The following is a 23,962-nucleotide window of genomic DNA, read 5'->3' on the forward strand; positions in this document are numbered from 1 at the left end:
ATAGTCATGTCATCAATCAATTGTTAAAATTCAAGTTTTTGTAGTTTAAAATAATGCATAAAAAATGAGTTTATGGATCAAATGGTAAATAACATCTGATTAATATGAAAATTAGTATACATGTTAAGAACTTATAAAACATGTAATTGAATGGTTAGATTTTCAAAAGATTAATTTAATAACAAGTTATTGAGTGGTCTAACATTAGTTAAAGTTACACCAAGTGTAATTTGAACCCAACTCATATATATATGTGTGTGTGTGTTTTTAGATTAGTACAAACTTTGGGAAATAATAATAATAAATAATAAATAAACAAGGTCTAAATGCAAAAACACCTTCTAGGACTTTAATTATTCCTTTTAACTCTTGAGATTTTTATATTCACCAAATTGACCCATGTGATTAACTTTTGTTAGCTTTTTTAGATGAAAATAAATCACATGATCATTACATGAGCAGAGTTACAAATCTGTTAGGGCATGAATCTTCTTAATGTAGTCACATGATGGTCACATAATTTTTCAGTCAAAAATTGTTAAAATTTTTAAAATATACTATAAATTATGGTCAACTTTTGAATTTGGCAAAGGGGGATATAATTGATACCCCATTTTGAAATTGTTGTTTAACCTTACATTATCGGCAAAAACATAATTTTACAATGAAAGGGCAAAATCAACATTTTAACCGTTGGATAAATAAGATCTTAAGTAAAAACAAAATCATAAGTCTTAACAATCAAAACGAAATATCTAGTTCTTATGTTAGACCTTCAGATTAAAAGATCACGCCATCACTACTTTTCAATGGTTAATATACATTCTTATGATTAGGAATAGCTACATGTAATTATCAGTGATTAATTATGATTGATTCTTATAATTGGTTTGAGCCTAGCTATGATATTATAAATTTTTTTTTGGAGAAACTATGATAGCATAATTCTAACAGAATTAATTTGTCATAATTAAAGCTTCATCCGGTTGCTACCAAAAATTAAATTCATGAAACAATTATGAACATTAGAAAAGAATTTATTTACTTTTCACATGCATAGCTGATGGCACTATCTGAAACAGTAATACTAATAATATAACCCAAGGGGAAAATAAATAAATAAAAAAGCTAGAAAAAGCAGAGAAATGAAAGTTGTCTTTTTTTTTTTTGCACTATGTATCTAAACCATACTTCTCCGACGATCCCTTCCAACTACTGGACACGCTCCACTGGTCGGAGTTAGCCGCCGACGGGACCCCGTTTCCGCACTTCGCCACCGTCCGTACGCTCTCTATCAACGCCTCAGTGCGAGACTCCTGTGACAAAATCTCAGACAACTGCTCAGGGCTAATCACCAGCTTCACCTTCCACACCCCACTGCTATTATACCTAGGTACAACTTCTGGGTCCGAGAACCGCTTCATGATCCCTTGGTTATCGCATGAAGACATGCGGTACGGCGTGGTTACATTGATAGACGAAGAAGAAGACATGTTGTTGTTGATGGATGTGTCAGATTGCTTGGCGTTGGTGTTGTTGGGTTTGTACGGGTTGAGAGGGAGGAGATAGTATAGTTGTCCCACATGGAGTTCTTCGTTGTGGAGAAGTGGCTGTGCAAAGAGGTCTCGGCTTCGGAATATGGCGTGGCCTGGGAACTCGTTTGTTATGCACTCTACGGTGATGGGTGCGTAGAGTTCCATGATGCCACCACTTGAGGTTATTACCTTCACCATCTCTTCCATTCCTCCAAACCCTTTAAACACACAATTCCCCATTGATAATTGAACAAAGCTTGCTATAACACTTGAGGTTATTACCTTCACCATCTCTTCCATTCCTCCAAACCCTTTAAACACACAATTCCCCATTGATAATTGAACAAAGCTTGCTATACTTTCTCCAAAGAAAGATGGTGGATGGATTAAAAGAAAGACTCAAAGACTGATATTACATGGAATATTAGAAGATTGTTTTGAGAACATAAATTATGAGGTAACTGTGAGAAGGGTATTTCTTGGGGGTTTCTTGTGAGGCCATGACCAGCCGACACAAGTATCCCTTTCCTTGCAATCTAAAACTCCATCACGGGGTTTTTTAAGATGTTATGGCCCCACCTTTTCTATACTAGGATGCATGGTACATGGACCGTTGGATACTCACAATCACAACAAATTTGAGGGGGGTGGCAACCTATGGATATGGTAATAGGAAATAGGCATCAACGCGCCCATGAGTGAGAATCAGGGGACTCAAACCAAGACCAAAATTTTTATAGGCCTAAAGCATTGCCGCTAGACTATTTATCGATTTGGTTGATGTAATATATTATGACTGATACAACCTTTTTTTTATTTTTTTTATTTATTTACGAGTGAATAACTTTTAATTCAAGTGAAAACTAATATAATAAAACAACAAACATACAATATTATCTAGAATTATTATTGACATTATTTTTATTATAAACCAATTATAATAGATTATTTTAAATTTTTTAAAAAAATTAAAATTAAGAAGTATATTACGTATTTAAATATATGATTTACAATCATAGTTTTCATTTATGCACCATTGTTTTAATAAGATGTAAGTTGAAGTTAAAGGTGATATATGAGTCATTTTAAAACTACAACATTTATTACACATTATTATAACTATCTTACGTGACACTTATAATTGATTGTATATTATTTTTATATAAAGCCATCAATTTTTTTATTTTTTTTACCACTCAAAATCTAACACCTCACATTTGTCGTAAAATAAATTGTGATCTTATTATATGACTTCGAATTTCTACTTTTGTAGGTACAGTGCATTGGTCAACGATTTTGGAGGACAGATGACAATTTGACCATACTGGTGTGGATCATGATGGACATGGGGTTGATGGCAATTGGCAACATCATGTGTCCACAACTTTTTTTTTGTCTTTGCTTTAAAAAGTGGACCCACTTTTTGGGCGACTCTCGCTTAAAAAGAAGGGATAAATTGGACTTTTACGGGTTGGTGGGGCCTACCATTGATTTCGATGTGTGTATCCGTAATCGTGTGCCAGAAGAGAAGAGCTATAAGCCTACAATAGACAAGACAATAGTTCATGGCACACGACGCCGTTTATTTAACCCATCTGGAAACCCAATATTGAGTTTAGAGTTCTGTATTCAGACCCGGTTTGGATAGCACGTTTAGCTGCAGCACGTTTTCAGTTTCATGTTTTCTCCTTTTTTTTTTTTTTTGCCGGCTTTTTTGACTTTGGGGGATAAAATTTACTGCGCATGTACTGTGCGCGTGCACTGTTCATGTACTGTTTACGCACTGTTCATGCAATATTTAATATTAAAAGTGGATCCCATAATACTATTCACACATTTAAAAATTATTTTGCTATAGTGTTTTCAGCAACAATCAGTTTTTATCAACTTTCAGCAACAATAAGTGCTATCCAAACAGACCCTCAGTGTATCGGACAAGGAGAGAATAGTACAGGAGAGAGATACTAAGGGGCCTCTTTGCTCATCTTACTCAAACTCACATTTTCATATTTTAAATAACATTATACACTTTTTCATTCACACGTATTTTAAAAAATTATAAAAAATTACAAAAATCTCATCTCAAACTACTCTACCAAACACTCATTGATTAATCTCAACAATAATACAACACGCTCAATTTCACAATTTATTAATTTATGCAATAGTAAGTGATGAATCAAAAATTGTGAGTCCATGTAAACAAAAGTAGACAAAAAGTTATAACCATTTACAGTCACACACATTAACATATTGTGAAATTGAGTGTAGAATTAAATGTGTCCCTAAAGTTATCCAACCTAATGACAATGAAAGCTCAACAATTTCCAGCTTTGTCCCATTTCTTTAGATACCAAATCCGGGGATTAGGCAATAATCAATAATGTCCTTTCTCCGGCCCATATGCAGGGCATAACCTACGACCTTGGGGTCACTATACCCCACTGAGCAGATGGATCAGGTAACTTGTCCAAATTCTTAGCAAATCATGGGGCAATTACAATATAATTCAGTGCTAGCAATAATTGAGAGTCTTTATTTTGTAGAGAGAAAAAAAAAAAAACTATATATTCCACACCGAACACAAGCTTCATTGATTTTGGTACTTCACATGTTTGATATATTTGTATGGGAATTCTTATTAACGTATTGTGTATATGTATGAACTATGAAACACTCTAGGTATACATATTGCAGTCTCCTTATTATGAGGCCCCCACCGTCACTTAGTGCTTTCGGTGACACTCAAGTTTATTTTGAATCCATGTTCTTTGTTTGTAATGATGTTTTGATCAGAAAAATACATAAAAATAGTTTCGGGACGGCTGGACCTAGTTAGCACGGGGTGAAGAGGAAGATATTTGTTAACAACAATAGAACTCTAGATTACCGTTTGAGACTTTGAGTACATGACAAGAGGGTTAAAAGAAAAACATTAACATATTGTGAAATTGAGTGTAGAATTAAATGTGTCCCTAAAGTTATCCAACCTAATGACAATGAAAGCTCAACAATTTCCAGCTTTGTCCCATTTCTTTAGATACCAAATCCGGGGATTAGGCAATAATCAATAATGTCTTTTCTCCGGCCCATATGCAGGGCATAACCTACGACCTTGGGGTCACTATACCCCACTGAGCAGATGGATCAGGTAACTTGTCCAAATTCTTAGCAAATCATGGGGCAATTACAATATAATTCAGTGCTAGCAATAATTGAGAGTCTTTATTTTGTAGAGAGAAAAAAAAAAAAACTATATATTCCACACCGAACACAAGCTTCATTGATTTTGGTACTTCACATGTTTGATATATTTGTATGGGAATTCTTATTAACGTATTGTGTATATGTATGAACTATGAAACACTCTAGGTATACATATTGCAGTCTCCTTATTATGAGGCCCCCACCGTCACTTAGTGCTTTCGGTGACACTCAAGTTTATTTTGAATCCATGTTCTTTGTTTGTAATGATGTTTTGATCAGAAAAATACATAAAAATAGTTTCGGGACGGCTGGACCTAGTTAGCACGGGGTGAAGAGGAAGATATTTGTTAACAACAATAGAACTCTAGATTACCGTTTGAGACTTTGAGTACATGACAAGAGGGTTAAAAGAAATCTATATTTCATGATTACATTGGCGTTTTAAGCATCATTTCCTACGAGATGGTGCTTTCAACTCAGTACAACGTCAAATTAGACACCATTCATTATGTCTATTTTAGGCTGTAAAAATAAAGTTGAGCAAAAAGGATAATGCTAAAAACACAACAATAACAACAAAAATCATAATCTTTTTTTTTTTTTTCCATAAAGTGTTGATAAAGTTTGTTAGGATTAAAACAATATTATTTTAACATTATTTTATTACTCATATCACTTTTATTATACACTAATCACGTAAGTCATGTTAGTAATTATGAAAAATATCATAAAATTTGTATGCTCATTTTGTGATAGTTTTCTCTAACCCTAATGAACACTGTAATAAGTTGATCCATGATGGATTGGATTTTCATCTATTCCCATGACCACTATCGGTTTGAACCATGGCCTTTCGCTATAATTTTAAAATTCTAGGTCGAATGAAGAAGAAGCCTTTTGCAACCGCTTAGAAGTTTTATATTAAACGTAATGCCTCTAAAATCTACAAAGGGGCTAGGTCGTGGAAGTTATGTGTAACACAAACCTAATGGGCGACATAGTATGATTTGGTTGTCTAAGATTCGAAACACTACTTTTTATGTTTGACCAGAGATTGACCCGAGAAAGAAGATCAAGAAGCAAAGTTTCGGCCAAGTGCAACTAATAATAAAATAATTTTTTTAAAAAAAATCTGCTAATTATATATAGATGGAAAAAGCAAAACTGGGCAAGAAGATCAAGAAGCAAAGTTTCGGCCAAGTGCAACTAATAATAAAATAAATTTTTTTAAAAAAAAGAATCTGCTAATTATATATAGATGGAAAAAGAAAAACTGTGCACCTTGCTACAAAAGATGCTGTTTCATTAAATTATATATTATTATATATGGTAATAATAGTGCATATATATGTTGGAATATCACCTTCATAAAGATTTTTTTTTTTTTTTAAGGGACTTTGGAAAGAAGAAGAAGAAAAGTGGGCAAGTGCAACTACTTAAAAATTTGTTGTTAATCATATATAGATGGGAAAAGCATAAAAGTACACCTTGTCAAAAAATTATCATTTCCTGAAGCTAAAGATGAGAAATAAGCGTGAATTTATATTCTTTCGCACTACTTTTTCACACACTTATATACAATATTTACAATTATATGTATTGAAATATACATTTTAAAAGTGAAAGGTAATGTTCACATTTAAAACATAAAAAGTAAATATATAGAAAATATATTGAATAAGTTATGTGAAATAATCATTACTCATGTAGTCATGTTATGATTTTCACTCTTGAAAAAAAATAAATAAAAACATTTTTAAAAAAGAAAGAGGCTTGAAAAGAAGGAAAGAGGCTAGAAAAGAAGAAGTCAAAAATGAGTTTGGCAAATTATTAAATAGCATGGCCGTTCCCATCCCGAACTATTGCGTGTCGTCTCCCTCACTCGGCCCATGTTTCACATATTTTAATATCACCATCATGAACCTGTTTGAAATACATGAAGATCCAAAAACCAAAACAAATATATGCGGATATGATAATTTTGAAGAAGTCTACGTAATTACAATCTTAGAAAGTGGGACCATAAATATCACCTTCATAAAGATTTTTTTTTTTTTTTAAGGGACTTTGGAAAGAAGAAGAAGAAAAGTGGGCAAGTGCAACTACTTAAAAATTTGTTGTTAATCATATATAGATGGGAAAAGCATAAAAGTACACCTTGTCAAAAAATTATCATTTCCTGAAGCTAAAGATGAGAAATAAGCATGAATTTATATTCTTTCGCACTACTTTTTCACACACTTATATACAATATTTACAATTATATGTATCGAAATATACATTTTAAAAGTGAAAGGTAATGTTCACATTTAAAACATGAAAAGTAAATATATAGAAAATATATTGAATAAGTTATGTGAAGTAATCATTACTCATGTAGTCATGTTATGATTTTCACTCTTGAAAAAAAAATAAATGAAAACATTTTTAAAAAAGAAAGAGGCTTGAAAAGAAGGAAAGAGGCTGGAAAAGAAGAAGTCAAAATGAGTTTGGCAAATTCTTAAATAGCATGGCCGTTCCCATCCCGAACTATTGCGTGTCGTCTCCCTCACTCGGCCCATGTTTCACATATTTTAATATCACCATCATGAACCTGTTTGAAATACATGAAGATCCAAAAACCAAAACAAATATATGCGGATATGATAATTTTGAAGAAGTCTACGTAATTACAATCTTAGAAAGTGGGACCATCTTTAAATGCATGAGATTAGATATGTCTTAAAATGGCTGCTTGTTTATCTCTAAAAATATCCGTCTCCTATTTTAAATTAATTAAACAAAATATGACTGGTTGTATATTCATGCATTAACAAGAACAAAATCAGATGATGGTTTTGTGATTGTGAGTAATCTTAAGAGAAATAATATATAAATAAATTTTTTTTTTATATGGACTACGAACTATATATTTAAAAATTTAGATATTTAAAAAAAAAAATTAAAAACCATGTACTAGAAACCACATATCAAATACTCGAAATTCTGGGTCTGTTTGGTAAGAAATTTTAAGTAACGTTGTTTAAGTTTTGTGAAAATATATGTAAGTAAAAAAATATGTGTTGTGGTATTTAAATAACAAATTTTTTTTTTATAGGAATTTTTTTTTTAACACTGTTACCAAACCGGCTCTATTTTCATGCAGCTGATTGGCAAGCATTTTGTCACATTGGTATACGTCAACCTTAATGGCTAAACCATGTATTTCTTGTGGGCCGCATGTGTATTTATTACGGTGTTGGTTTACGTAGCGTTTTCAATTTCCTATAAAAAATATTTCCAAAATTAATGGTTAATATATATACAAGGCCGGAGCTATTGTTAGACGTGGGGGTCAATGGCCCCTAAGATTTTTTTATTTATTTAAAATTAGTATATATATAATATATTATTTTTAGAAATTTGATTCAATAAAATTGCACTTTGCCCCCTCAATAATATTATTGAATTTTATAAATATATATAAAAAAAAATTAGTCCAACAACAAAAATGAAGGCCAAAAAAATTTCCAAAACAAACACAAAAAAAAGAAAAAAAAAATCAAAGCCAATTCTAACTAAAAGGGGATTTCTAAGCCAACTTACAGCAATACACACATATAATAAAAGGGAAAAAGAAGGGGATTTCTAAGCCACTAAAAAAAAAAAATCTAACTTACAGCAAAAGAACTCAGAACTGAGGAGTTGGGCAGCGACACTACAGCAAAACAGTAGTGCAGCAAAAGCAATGGCAGACTAGTGCATCACACCTAACGCCACTAGCCACCACCAATCCACTGCAGCAATTAGCACCGCCTAAACCAGGTAACATTTTATCCCTCTCTCATATCTGAATCTCTAGTGCTTGATTAGTTGGTTGATTAACATAGATTTAATCAAATGTGTTGACAGTGTTGTGAAGAAAATTAAAAGAGAGGCAAAGCTAAGAAACTCCACTACATCCGAAAATAGAAGAAGAGATTAGAAAGAAAGAGTCAAAGACAGAGAGAGGTAGACTCTGACTCCATCTTTGATCTTTCTCTTTCAATCTTTAATAAGGCCTAAAGTTATACTTTTTTTTTTTTTAATAATAAATGGTGGTCAAGTGGTGTCTTGTCTCTAGTCCAGTGATTAACAACTGTGAACTATGTAAAACAACACGATGTCCATCATTGGAAGCTCTACATAGAGTTCAGGTGGTTCCGTGACCACCTATGTATAATTTTTAAAAATTTATAGGTTTTTTTATCCTTAAAAAAGTTTTGTGACAACCCTAAATNTTTTTTTTTTTTTTTTTTTTGAGAATGTGCCCAAACTCAATTGAGTGTGTTAGAAAGCACAAAACTTATTACAACTTGTTTATAACCCTTGAATACGCACAAATGCAATAAAAAAAAAAGAGCCAATTAATATATATATATATATATATATATAAATAAGGATTTACTAACGTGTGTCCTTAGGGTATACATTAGTAAACCACTTTAGGTAATTTTTTATATAAAAAAAATGAAAAATTAATTTACTGTTTTGACAGCGTTTTCAATTTCCTATAAAAAAATATTTCCAAAATTAATGGTTAATATATATACAAGGCCGGAGCTATTGTTAGACGTGGGGGTCAATGGCCCCTAAGATTTTTTTTATTTATTTTAAATTTAGTATATATATAATATATTATTTTTAGAAATTTGATTCAATAAAATTGCACTTTGCCCCCCTCAATAATATTATTGATATTTTTAAAAGTTATAAAAAAAAAAATTAGTCCAACAACAAAAATGAAGGCCAAAAAAATTTCCAAAACAAACACAAAAAAAAAAAAAAAAAAATCAAAGCCGATTCTAACTAAAAGGGGATTTCTAAGCCAACTTACAGCAATACACACATATAATAAAAGGGAAAAAGAAGGGGATTTCTAAGCCACTGAAAAAAAAAATCTAACTTACAGCAAAAGAACTCAGAACTGAGGAGTTGGGCAGCGGCACTGCAGCAAAACAGTAGTGTAGCAAAAGCAAAGGCAGACTAGTGCATCACACCTAACGCCACTAGCCACCCCCAATCCACCGCAGCAATTAGCACCGCCCAAACCAGGTAACATTTTATCCCTCTCTCATATCTGAATCTCTAGTGCTTGATTAGTTGGTTGATTAACATAGATTTAATCAAATGTGTTGACAGTGTTGTGAAGAAAATTGAAAGAGAGGCAAAGCTAAGAAACTCCACTACATCCGAAAATAGAAGAAGAGATTAGAAAGAAAGAGTCAAAGAGAGACAAAGGTAGACTCTGACTCCATCTTTGATCTTTCTCTTTCAATCTTTAATAAGGCCTAAAGTTATACTTTTTTTTTTTTAATAATAAATGGTGGTCAGGTGGTGTCTTGTCTCTAGTCTAGTGATTAACAACTGTGAACTATGTAAAACAACACGATGTCCATCATTGGAAGCTCTACATAGAGTTCAGGTGGTTCCTTGACCACCTATGCATAAATTTTAAAAATTTATAGTTTTTTTATCCTTAAAAAAGTTTTGTGACAACCCTAAATTTTTTTTTGGCCCAACATAACTAAACTTTAGATAAAATTTGGAAATAAACTTGGTTGTAAACTAAGGTTACAACTCCATTCAATATTTTTTTATTGGTTGTGAATTTTAACAAATCCACCATTTAATTACATTTTCTTCTTATATCCTCCATATTTGCAAAATTTCAAGAAAATCAAAGATCAATAACTATGTTATCAATCAAATGTTTAAATTTTGAATTTTTGTAGTTTAAAATTATACATAAAAAATAAGTTTATGATCAAATAGTAAATGACATCCGATTAACATAAAACTTGACATGTGTTTTAAAAACATAGAAAACATACAATTCAACAATTAGATTTGCAAAAAATGTAGCAATGTTAATTTGTTTAGTGAGAGTTATTGTAGCCTTGTGCTACAACTTAGTTTATAGCCAAATTTTATCCTTAAACTTTAGTCCCCTTAACAATATATTAGGTCCTTACATAAAATAAAATAAAAAGTCCAAGAAAATTTTTATTTAACTAAAATTTTAAAAAAGATGTAGTTTGCAATATTGATAACGAGACTATCTTGTAACAATTTTAAAATAAGAAAATTCGTAGAAGGAAATTATAAAACTTTATATGTTTGCATGTGAGTGTGTGTGTGTGTGTGTGTGTGTTTTGTCGTCAATATATGAAGTTCTCTTTTATTATATTTTATACAATTTAAGTTTCTTAATGACCAACCTCAAAAATATTTCTGGAGACATCACTGATGCCCATGTGATGCTCTAACAGTTCTGTGCATTTTATTGTAGATTTGTAGTTTTGTTTGTTATTGTTTTTATCTATTAATGTCTTTTAAAAAATTAAAGAGATTTTTTTAGGTAAATAATTAAAGAGATTATTTGCAACTTTAAAATTTATTGGTTATTTATTGACCGCTTGTGTGTATAGTGATTGTCTATTGTGAGTAATGATTATAGATTATTGACCATATAATGACTTGATAATTTCAAATTATATTTTATTTACAGATTATGAAAAAGTTAACTACCATATTTGATTTTTTTCAAAAGAAAAGCTTCAAATGATTTAGAAGCTAATACTAGTGGTGCAACATTGCCAACTACTCATGTTGAGGAAAATCCTAATGTCCCATTTTCATAAATAATTACATTGTAATATCTTAAAAAACAATTGATGGTTTATTAAATGAATGTTTATTTGGAGTTTCATTTTTTTTTTTTTTTAATACTTCTATTCCCTTAACTCCAAGTCCTGGCTCTGTCCATGTATATATATATATATATATATATAATGTGTGTGTAGAAGGTTGGTGAAACTTTTCCATCTAATAAGCAATCAGCTATATACATTCATCCAATCAAAAAAATAAAATTAAAAAAGTTATACATTCATAGTATTGCATTTTTTAAAATTGAATTAAATTTTTTTTTAAAAAAATTAAATGCATGAATTTGTACGTAAATATAATTGACATAAAATTAAAATATAATTGCAATGACAATTGGCATGAATTGGAGTCACTGAAGTCTGAAAATGTAAAGACAATTGGCATCAAACTATAGTTTTGTAAGGACGCATTTTGATTCCCAAGCCCAAAAATGAAAAGGATAAAGGCTCAAAGAACCCAATACAATGAATTTTAGAGAGTGAGCTAGAAACTGGACTTCAATGAATTAGACAACAATCACAGTAGGTTAAATGATGCTAGAAAATAAGAATAAAAAATTTTAGGCAAGGAAAATCCTCATCGATAAAGTCCGAGAAAAGCAATTCTTATATATTTCTCTTAGACTTAAGGACAATTGTAGTTCTTAAGTGTACAATGTTTTTTCTTTCTTCTCTAGATCCTCTAATCCCCCTCCATAATGGAGGTTTTTTTTTCTTTATATTTCCCTTCTTTACTTCATCTTAGCACTCCACGTGTGGATCAAATTGCTGGTTTTGATCTTTGTCCCATTAGTCCTTTCCTGAAATCTTTATGGGTAACTATAAGGTTGAATGTTACTGTTCAGGTATCACCTCCACATTAATGCAGCTAGAGAGTTAGCTGCAAAGCATTCAATGTAAAGATAGTAGCTTTCCTCTAGATATTTCTCAGCTTTCTTTTGTTTTATTCCCTTTTAGTGCTTATCCTTACCTGTATGGTCATCTGGTGTGTTGTTCTTGATGAAAGTTCGGACCTTTGACCTTTACTCTGCTTAGCCGAGGAGGTGTTTCTCCTCGAACTACACTCTCAATCCTTTATGATCAGACTTCTTCCATAACCCACCAATTTGTATGTCCTTGTTAGTGTTTGCTTGTCCTCGAATGACTTAATGTCCTTGGACACGGCCCATGGCCCAATATCCATCTCTGGGCCCTTTGTCCCTACAATAACCCCTCGAAATCTCACTCTTTTGCTCCTCAGGAAAAATGTGGATTTCAATATTCTAGTAATTATTTTGCTCTACTCCTTCGTAATCTCTTTCTATGCAGGAGTCTTTTCAACTGCCTAAAGGCACACTCTTGACGTTTCGGCATTCGGGAAGCATTTGCATTTGTTTCTTACAGCGCCATGTTCTCCACATTCTGCCGAATGATGAAGATCCTACGGTGGAAAATTTTATGGGGACATGGGCGGGAATTATCCCGCTTACTTTTCCCCCTCATATATATGTTACTTGAAACTTTCAATTGTTTTAGTTTTTGCATCTTCAACTCTCAAGAACTAGTCCAAGGAGCTCTTCATCCCTTCCGTAAGTCACCCGTAGCACTTTTCTTCTTAAATTTAGAACCATTTTCTCCTTAGCCCTCCTAATCTAACCTCATCTCCCTAACACCTCCAGTCCTTTTTCATATGGGTAGGTTACTCACTTAGTAGAGACCCCAAAGGGCGTAGAGAGCTTTAAAGCTCAATACCGCATCCCACCTGGGGTTTCCATTAGGTATTGTCGCCGAGGGGAATGGCTTACCTTGAGGCAGGAGGGAGAAGTGGTAATCCCTATAATTGCCTTTATAGAGGGGGGATGAGAATCCCTATCGGTAAAGTAATTAGGGATTATCTTATCGCTCATAAGCTCTCTCCCATTCAGTGCGCCCCCAATATGTTTAAGATTTTAGGTAGTGTAAATGCCCTCAATGAGAGGATGAATGTGAACCTTACCCACCACGATGTTAACTAGGTTTATAACCATCATAAGCTCACGGGCCAAGGGTACTACCTAAAAACTAGAGTCCCTACGGTCAAACTTATATCGTGTCTCCCTAAGTCTAACAAGGGTATGGACAAAGATTTTTTAATTATCTTAGAGGAATGGCATGATGGGCTTCATTGCCCGACACGAGAAGAGACACCAAGTGGGGTGTTAAGGTCTAGGTCTTTTATTAAAACATTATCCATTTTCTTACTAACACCTTCTATCCTCATTTCTATCATTTTTACTTGCAAATTAGCTTTTGTTTTACTCATATTGTTTTTTGACAGTGTTTTTGCTTTTAATGAATTTGTAGATAAGTATTTTGCCATTCCGAACTTCAATCTTGTCAACGAGCCTGATTTGACGAGGATACTTAAGTCCGAGATCTTCATGCACACTGACGGATAGTTGAGAAAGGCACACCTCATCCTTGCCTACAACCCCATATCGTCCAGCCTTCAGACACCCAAGTACGTGATTAAAGTGAGAGACCCCTATTTGAACTAAATCAACATTGCAGTACCAGGCTTTCTTGTCGGTCATGCTACTGAAGGTGTACAACAAGTGGAACTACCCCTCTAGTGCACTATCAAGGAAGATGTAACTCCTTCCCAACCAACTCTTAAGGAAGCAGAACAAGTAGTTGAAGTCTCAGACTCCGAGGACGAGTTTAAGGTCTTCAATCAGTATTAACTTCTAGAATCTCCAGTTGCTAACTTCAGATACCTTCCTCTAGCCTAAGTAAGCAATGTCCAGGAAGCCCCAAGTGCACCTGATGCGATGGTGCTTCAACACAAAACCAAGACGAGCCTTCTAGAGCTCTTAGAGTCCCATACAGGGGGCAACACACCCAAGGTGGCCATCTAGACCAAACCCTTTACTCCTCCACCTTCCCAAGCTTCTCAGCCTGACCTTGTTGACAAGAAAAGAAAGCAAGACCAGAAGGGCAAGGAGGTTGTGGAGGAAGGAAAGTGTCTTCCTGCCAGAGAAGCTGAGCCCCAGAAGGGGTCCAAAGTGGCCAGGATTGTTCAGACAAGGTCCTCAAGCGAAGGATCCGTTTTGGAGAGGGGGTGTGATCGTCACACCAAGGTTCAAGCTTGGAACTCCCCTTTAATGTTGAATGAATCTTCCCTCCCTATGGATTCTTCTATTAGGGATTTCCAACAAGGCAAGGCTGGGTATGTAGCCAATGCCCTAAAGTAGCCCCTCTTACTGCCTGATGACATGGCCGACCTTAGGACCATGAAGAAACACGAGGTGTTTCTTACCTTGAAAAGAGACCTCGCTCTAGTAAGCGTTTTTACCAATTTTTAGTTTATTATTATTAGTATCATTCTTTTTTTATTACTTAGTGTTTTTATTGTTTTCTGTCATTACTCATATATATATATTTAAGGCTGTTCAAGCTGTGCATATGGCTGAGGAATTGGTGAACAACTCTCACAAACAAATGAAAGAGGAGGAAGAGAGGCGGATGGTTGCTGTGGAAGTCTTCTCCTTAGCCGAGAAGAGAATCCAAGAGTTGAACACGAAACTGACCGAGGCTGACCTAGAGAGGAAAAGTGTCGAGGTTGCCTTACATGGGGCTAAAAAGCAGGCAGAGAGTCAACGTAGGCAACTCCGTTAGACTGAAGACCATCTATTTGTAGCCAGGGAACAAATAAAGGTTTTAAAGAAAAAACTGGAAGAGGTGGAAAAAGTTGTGGAAAAAGCCGACCAGGATGGTTACGACATCAAGGTGGCAGAAACTGAGGAAACCCTCAAGGCTGAGGTCTCTGGGGTTTGTAGGACTTACTGCTTTCAAGTATGGAATGAGGCCCTCAACCAAGCTAGAGTGGAGGCCTTCTCTACCTTAAGGAGAGCAGAGAATGTCTACTACCCTCCAGCCATCCCAACGTCAGGCTCCAAAGCTAAAACTGCCCCTAAAGACTCAGAGCCCAGCAAGGATGTACCTACCAAGGCTCTTCCTCCCCCTAACAGTCCTAAAGAGGTACAGCAAGCTGATGCCACTAAAAAAGAGAAAGAAATGGCCAAGGAAGTAGCCCCCGAGGTCATAAAACCTCTAGTTGTACCCAAGGATTCTCTTAAGGAAAAGGGGCCTTCCAGAGTCGAGAGATTGTTCTGGCAACTTTCCCCATCCTTGCCAAGGGTGGCTCTAAGGGCAAAGGGTCAGCTTCTTCAGCAGCTGGGCCTGAAAAATCTGCCAGGGCTTCATCCAAAGACAACCCTCCTCCTCAATCCAAGTAGTACCTAGGCCACATTTTTAGTAGTTTTTTTGTTTTTGTTTTTTTTAATTTTATTTTTTTTACATGTAATTGTTGTTTACATTTCTGGAATTGTACTTACTTTGGTTTTTCCAAAGCTTTACTTAATGGAAAATATCAAATTTCTTTTTACTTCCCTGTGTTTATGAAATATTAGATATAATTTCTTTTCCACTCTGTACTTAAGTGACATAAGCATGATATATAATTTCCTTTAATTCAAGATATACCTTCATCCCTGACCTTAACAATTATTTATACAAGTGGTAGTATAATTGCTATGTTCTATGCAATCAACAATATAACAGGTTAACTGCTCCAAGTCCACAACCTTTAATAAAGTGTAATTTAACTTCAAAAACATACCTTTTGTATCTGAGATAAGTGGTTCATATGATTAGATGTGCCTTATGTTTTCCTTCTCAATTTCAAACAATGGCAAAACATCTACTTATCCAAGTCTTCACACATACATCTACCTAGTATCAGATCAAGATAATTGTAGGTGTTAATTTATCCATAGTTCATGGCCCAAGGAGCCAAACATCACTAAGGTTTTGTTTAACACCTAGAGAGATACTAAGCAGTGCTAATTTACCCAAGGTATGTTGTCCAAGGAGCCAGACATGACAGAGGTTTTGTTTCACACTTGAATATTTGCTAAGGAGTATTAATTTACCCAAGGTATATAGTTCGAGGAGTTAGGCATGACTAAGGTTCTGTTTAATACTTAAACAAATAATAAAGAGTATTAATTTACCCAAGGTATATGGTTCGAGAAGCCATGCATGACCAAGGTTCTGTTTAATACTTAAACAAATAATAAAGAGCATTAATTTACCCAATGTATGTGGTCCGAGGAGCCAGGCATGACCAATGTATTGTTTAATACTTAAACAAATAATAAAAAGTATTAATTGACCCAAAGTATGTGGTCTGAAAAGTCAGATATAACTAAGATTCTATTTAATACTTAAACAAATAATGTACACAACACATAATGTAATAAATAGAAACATGGCATAGTTTCCTTTCATTAATAATAATACCTTCGTATGTTATTTACATTCTAAGAATGTGGTACAACATTTTCATATATCTTCTAGGAAATAAGCACATATACCAACTACCAAGTTGATGCGGTATGGACCTTCCTAGTTGGGCCCCCCATTTTCCCCATGCTGGGTTCTTTGCAGTACCCACGACCTTCCTTAGTACTAAGCCTCTAGGTGCTAATGGCCTTAGCTTCACACTTGTGTCATACCCTTGCTTGCTTCACACTTGTGTCATACCCTTGCTTGAGCTTTTGTTAATAGTATGCTAACTAACCATGGCAGATTCTCTTCGCTCCTCAATTAAATCTAGACTTTTTTCTAATAGGTTGTCATTGTTATCTGGAATGAACAAGCTCATCCTCAGCGTTGGAAAACCAGTCTCTAGAGGGATCACAGTCTCGGACCCATAAGTCATTGAAACTGGTGTTTTCCCAATTGACCGATGAGGGGTAGTCTGATATGTCCAGAGAACATGCAGTAGCTCTTCCACTTATGTCCATTCACTATAAGCTTGTTAACAGCCATGGCTTGTCCGTTCCCATACGAATAGGTTGGAGTTAAATATCTGCGCCTAATACCCAATTCATAGCAATACCTCCTAAAAGTCTTACTATCAAACTGAAGCCCATTATTCGAGGAGGGTGTGAGGAATCCCAAATCGAGTGACAATGTTCTTCCATACATACTTCTTTACGTCCACATCCTTTATATTGGCTAGTGGCTCAGCTTCCACCCACTTTGTAAAGTAATCAATGTTGACCAAAAGCCATCTTCTGTTTCCTACTGCCTTAAGGAGTGGTCCTATAATATCCAAGTCCCACTGAGCAAAAGGTCATGGGCTAGACAAAGGATTAAGGGCACCTCTTGATTGATGAATGTTTGGAGCAAATCTCTGACATTGGTCACATTTCTTCACATGCTCCTGTGCCTCTTTCTATATACTTGGCCACCAATACCCTTGAGTAAGGCCCGTGGGATAGTGATTTGCCCTCTGTTTGGCTTTTACAAATGCCTTCATGTAATTCCTCCAAAAGTGGCTCTATTGCTTCGGGATGGACACATAACAAGTATGGTCTAGAAAAAGGACGTCTGTACAACTTCTACTCCTCAAACAACCAAAAACGAGGAGCTTTCCTTCGTACTTTATCTACCTCTCCCTTTTCCTCAGGCAGAGTACCTTGCTTGAGGAACAGAACTATGGAATCCATCTAACTAGGCCCTACTCTAATCTGATGTATCTGGACCTTCTCCTTCTTCACCTCGATGGGCTTATACAAATCTTCAACCAGTATAACCCGATGTAAATCTTGCGTCGAGGAAGTTGCCAAAGTAACCAGAGAGTCAGCATGTGTATTCCTGCTCCTCAGAATTTGCTGCAAAGTGAAAGATTCAAAGCCTGATTGCAAGTGCCTAGCTTAGCTCAAATACTCTTGCATTCTTAAATCCTGAGATTCCAACTCTCCATTTACTTGGCCCACAACTAACCTCGAACCCGAGAACACATCCACTGAATTCCCTCCAATTTTTTGGACCATAGCCATCCCTATCAACGAAGCTTCATACTTAGTCTCATCATTCATGGTCGAGAAACCAAGGATTTCTCAATAGTAAATTTTTTTGAGGACACTGCTACTAACCAAGGTTTTCAGACTCGGACCGTTCATTGAACCGTAAAAGGGAGAGGTTCAAGGTTTTTAAGATCGAACCGAGGTCGAACTGGGGTTGAACCATGATGACGTCATAATTAATTTAATAATTATTTTAAATACAAATAAAAATAATAAATTAGTAAAAATAGAAAAATTAACTAAAATAATCTGAATAAATACTTTTTTAAATGCATTTTTTATATCACTACTTTTATTATAATGTTTCAAAATCCAACTTAATAATAATAATAATAATAATAATAATGATGATGATGATAAACAATTCACGTTGGGAGGGGCAATGAGTTAGAAACTTTCAAACTCATTTTTGTCATCATTCACTTCTCCATCATGTCACACGTGCTAGGCTCATTCACTTCTCCATCATGTCACGTTGGGAGGGGCAATGAGTCAGAATGAGATGGAAATTTTCCAAGGCTTTGTCATGTCACACGTGCTAGGCTCACCAAACTAAAAGGCAAAAATAAAGTTGAAAAAAGTCATCTACTTTAAACTGAAGGCAGGACTCAAGAGACCATGAAGAATGAAAGAAGCAGTGAAGAAACAAAGAGGAAGAAGGAGTTGCGTTGTCTGCAAACAAGATCCGAGCAAAATCTCCCCCAAAACATCAATTTAGCGAACAAGATCTGCTACTTTCGGCTTTTAGCGAACAAGATAACCCTTTCGACGATGAAAGATTCAAAACTTCCGGCAAGTTTTCAGTGAATATTTTCAAACAAAAAGCCCAGGTATAACCGGAAAACCCATGCACAGTCTAAAATGTCCATTTCATTGCCTTTTTTTTTTTTTTTCAAGGTTCAGATACAAATGGAAGTAGGGAACCGTGAGAAGCGGTCCAGTCATGATTCTCAAAACCGTAAGGGCCAACCGTGGTTCGCACGGGTCCCGAATTTTTTCCCATAGAGCGGTTCTTGAGGCTAAAAGAACCACAAAAATGAGCGGTTTGAGGTTTTTTCGGTCAGACCATACGATCCGGTTCAGGTTTCAAAACCTTGCTACTAACCCCACTCTAGATCCTTTTTGGTTAACGACACCATTAACGTACAATTTCCAAGATAAGCGCCCTGTAAGGAGACTGTTCCAACCTATTTTCCTCCTAAGTTCTGCTTCTCACCCCCCATTTCCAGCGAAGATTCAGAAAATTCAGCCACCATATCTACAAGAACTTGACCCTTAATAAAGGTTTGAGGCATATACTTGATGTCAAAAGCCCCTAAAATTGTTCCCCATTTGGCTATTCTCCCTATATAATCAGCTTTCCAAAGTAGTGATTAAAGAGGAAGTTAGATTAAAACCACAACTGTATGGGCTTGGAAGTAATGAGGGAGTTTCCGTGTAGTATGTACCATTGCCAAGATAGCCTTCTTCAGAGGCAGATAACAAACCTCTGCCTCGTGCAAAGACTTGCTCACATAATAAACTGGTCGTTGTACTCCATTGTCCACCCTTATCAATACTAAGCTCACCGCATGAAAGGCTATAGCAATATAGGCAAAAAGAACCTCTTTCTTTTCAGGCCTGGATATAATAGGTGGCCAAGAAAGATATTCTTTCAACTACTGAAAGGCCAAGGCACACTCTTCAGTCCACTCAAATCCCTTCCACTTATGCAACAATTAGAAGAAAGGTCTACACCTATCTGCTGACTAAGAGATGAATCGGGTCAAGATAGCAGTCATTCCTGTTAACTTCTGGACTTCTGTGGGATTCTGAAGAGGCTGCAGGTTGTCAATTGCCTTAATTTGATCGGAGTTGACTTCAATTCCATGATGAGTGACCATGACCCAAAAATTTGTCCGAACTAATGCCAAAAGAACACTTAGAAGCATTAAGGCGTAGTTTATGCTTTCTCAGTATTTCAAAAATATTTCCGAGGTCATTCATATGTTCGGACTCTACTTTGCTCTTCACTACCATATCATCTATGTAGACTTCAATGTTTTTGCCAAGTTGAGGCTCAAACATCCTAGTCATCATCCTCTGATATGTAGATCCTGCGTTCTTTAGTCCAAAGGGCATCACTTTGTATTGGTAATTCCCAGTGGGCGTAACAAAAGTAGTCTTCTCCTGATCATCCAAAACTAATGGTATTTTATGATACCCTTGAAAGGTGTCCGAAAAGCTCATCTGAGGATGACCCATAATTGCATCCACCAATTGGTATATCTAAAACATCAAGAAAGGGTCTTTTGGGCAAGCTTTGTTCAAATCAGTGAAGTCTACACATATTCACCACTTCCCTTTCTTCTTCTTTACCACCACTATATTAGCCAACCATTTAGGGTAAAACACCTCTTTTATTGCCTCTGTCCATTTAAGTTTGATCACCTCCCCATTGACAACATCAGAATGTTCCTTAGAAGAGCACCAGGGTGGTTGCTTTGTAGGAGCGATAGATGGATTAACATTTAAGTGATGGCAAATAAAATTTTGATCCACCCTAAGAGTTTCATAAGCACTCCACACAAACATGTCAACATTCTTCCTGAGGAAGACACCTAGTTCTTCCTTCTCTCGAGGAGGTAATTGCACTCATACTTGGAAAAACTTCTCCTCATCATCATCAATAACAATTTTTTCCAATTCTTCACACTTTTCCCCTTCTACCATCACATTCATGGACAAGACTATTCTCCTTAATTGCTATAAATCCCTTCTCTATAGAGGCCGAGAACTCACCTCCAATCTGATACTTAATTGCAGCTACTAAACACTGTCTAGCCATAGATTAACTTCCAATTAGCTCCTCAACTTAATCCCCTGATGGATACTTCACCTTTAAGTGCAAGTGGAAGAAACAGCCTCCATGGCATAAAGCCAAGGTTTTTCCATAATAGCAATGTAGGGGAAGTAGGCATCTACCACAATGAAGTTCCCTTCCACAAATTCCGACCCTGCTTGAACAGGTTATTTGATTTGGCCTTTCGAATAGACTATTTTCCCATCAAACCCTATTAGAGGAGAGTTAGAGTAGGCCAAGTTCTCAGGCTTCAGCTTCCACCCCTTAAATGATCAAGGTAAATGATCTTTGCACCGCTGCCGTGATCTATCAAAACCCTCTTCACATCATACCCTCCAATCTTGTAGGTAACCACCAGCACATCATCATGTGGCTGCAGGGTTCCCACCTTATACTCATTGGAAAAGCTCAAGGCTAGTTAGACTTTCATTCTACTCCTCTTAGGGTCAGGGATCAGAACCTCTGCAAATGGCTGATCTATAGATATCACCCTGGATGGATGAGAACCAGTCCTACCTAGGGTAGCAAGAATGACGCTAATTGTTCCCAAAGGTCGTCTTGAAGAAGCATCTTTCTGAGCTCCCGACCATGCCTGACTGCCTTGTCCACTGGGCTGATACAAGAATTTCTTTAACTTCCCAATCTTAACCAGCTGCTCCAGATGATTCCATAAAGTTTTACACTCTTCTATAGTATGTCCTCGATCTTGGTGGTACTGGCAATGAAGACTTTAATTACGCTTTGTAGGATCTTCGCCCATCTTATTGGGCCACCTGAAGTATGACTCATTCTTTACTTTCTCCAAAATTTGGTGTACAGGCTCGCTGAACACAGTGCTGACTACTTGGGCAGTAGCAGACCTAGAGTGCCCAGCAAAATCTCTCTTGGATCGATTGTTATTGTACCTCTCCGACCTAAAATCCCTTCGGTCCTAAGGAACTACCTTGGCATTCCCCTTTTCTTGTTATTAGTCCTCCTCTACCCATTTGTACTCATCAATTGGATCCATGAGCTAGCGTATACTCCTAACGGGCTTCCTCATCAAAGACTTCCTCAAATCGTGCTCGGCAGGCAGGCCGACCTTGAAAGTCTTTATAGCCACATCATCAAAATTCCTATCTATCTCATTAAACATTTCCCAGTACCTGTCAGAATACGTCTTCAAGGTTTCTTCCTCTCGCATAGTCATGGACAACAGAGATAGAGAATCCAAAGGCTAAGGAACCATATTGCAAGTAACAAAGCAAGCCCTAAATACTCTAGCATGCTCTTTAAAGTAGTTAATCGAACCTTCCTTCAACCCATCAAATCATGCAGTCCCAGGCTGGATGGGAACACCTTGCACATCAAGGCTTCATTCTTTGACTGAACAGGCATTCTTTAGTTGAAGTGGCCGACATGCTTCATAGGGTCTGTTCTAACATTTACATGGTAAACATTAGCTGAGTAAATTTCCGAGGAAGTTTTCCTCCTTCAATCCTACGTGTAAAAGATGACTTAGAATTTAGTACAAAGCCCTGCTCATAGCATCATTACCTAGGCCCCTGTGAGATGGACTTTTACTTCTCCACCTATAATGGCGATCCTCATCGCAAGAAAAAGACTCACTAGGAGGTGTCCTTGATCTTGGCCTATAGCTATCATCCCTATCATCATTAGAAGAAGGCTCTAAACTTGAAGGAGTCCCTCTCCATAGCTTACGGCGTAACTTTCTCCGTAAATGGTCTATCTCTAACTTCATGTTCCTGGTATGCTTTCTATGAGACACGTGACTCCCACTTCTAGACTGGCTCTTACTAGTGTGAGTGGTATGTATACTGACTTCACAGTCCCTTCTTCGTTCAAGATTGAGGAACTGGTCTTGACGTTGGGACTCAACAGACTCTTCCCGGTTTGGTCTTGAACCTACCATGGCTAAATGTTAAATTCACAAAAGTTTAAGATTTCTCACAGATGACGCCAATTGTAAGGACACATTTTGGTTCCCAAGTCCAAAAATGAAAAGGAAAAAGGCCCAAAAAGTCCAATACAATAAATTTGTAGAAAGTAGGTTAGAACTTGGATTTCAATAAGTTGGACAACAATAATAGTAGGTTAAATGATGCTAGAAAATAAGAATAAATGGTTTTAGGCCAGGAAAATCCTCCTCAGCAAAGTCCAAGGAAAGCAGTTCTTATATATTTCTCTTAGATTCAAGGACAATTACAGTTCTTGAGTGTATAGTGTTTTTTCTTTCTTCTCCAGATTCTTTGATCCCCCTCTGTAATGGGGTTTTTCTTTTTTATATTTCCCTTCTTTATTTCATCTCAGCCCTCCACGCGTAGATCAAATTGCTGGTTATGATCTTTGTCTGATCAACCCCTTCCTGAAGTCTTTATAGGTAGCTGTAAGGCTGAATGTTACTGTTCAGGTATCACCTCCATATTAATGTGGCCAGAGAGTTAGGTGTAGAGCGTTCAATGCGGAGGTACCAGCTTTCCCCTAGATATTTCTTAGCTTTCTTTGTCTTATCCCCTTTTAGTGCTTATCCTTACCAGTATGATCGTCTGGTGTGTTGTTCTTGATAAAAGGTCGGACCTTTGACCTCTACTCTACTTAACCGAGGAGTTGTTTCTCCTCGAACTACACTCTCAATCCTTTATGATCAGACTTCTTCCATAGCCCACCAATATGTATGTCTTCGTTAGTGTCTGCTTGTCCTCGGACGACATAATGTCCTTGGACACAGCCCATGGCCCAATATCCATCTCTGGGCCCTTTATCCCTACAAGTTTAATTAGGGCACTAGATACA

General features: G+C 36.0%; 1 protein-coding gene across 1 annotated transcript; it reads right to left on the reverse strand.

Moving 5' to 3' along the window:
• Window positions 1-1,016: 1,016 nt before the first annotated feature.
• LOC112029462 (uncharacterized) lies at window positions 1,017-1,795 on the reverse strand. Its single transcript, XM_024062147.2, has one exon. The coding sequence runs from the start codon at window positions 1,773-1,775 to the stop codon at window positions 1,173-1,175; it is 603 nt and encodes a 200-aa protein (XP_023917915.2). The 5' UTR covers window positions 1,776-1,795; the 3' UTR covers window positions 1,017-1,172.
• Window positions 1,796-23,962: the final 22,167 nt, after the last annotated feature.

Source organism: Quercus suber, unplaced genomic scaffold, assembly GCF_002906115.3.
Source record: "Quercus suber isolate HL8 unplaced genomic scaffold, Cork oak 2.0 scaffold_934, whole genome shotgun sequence".
NCBI classification, from domain to species: Eukaryota; Viridiplantae; Streptophyta; class Magnoliopsida; order Fagales; family Fagaceae; genus Quercus; species Quercus suber.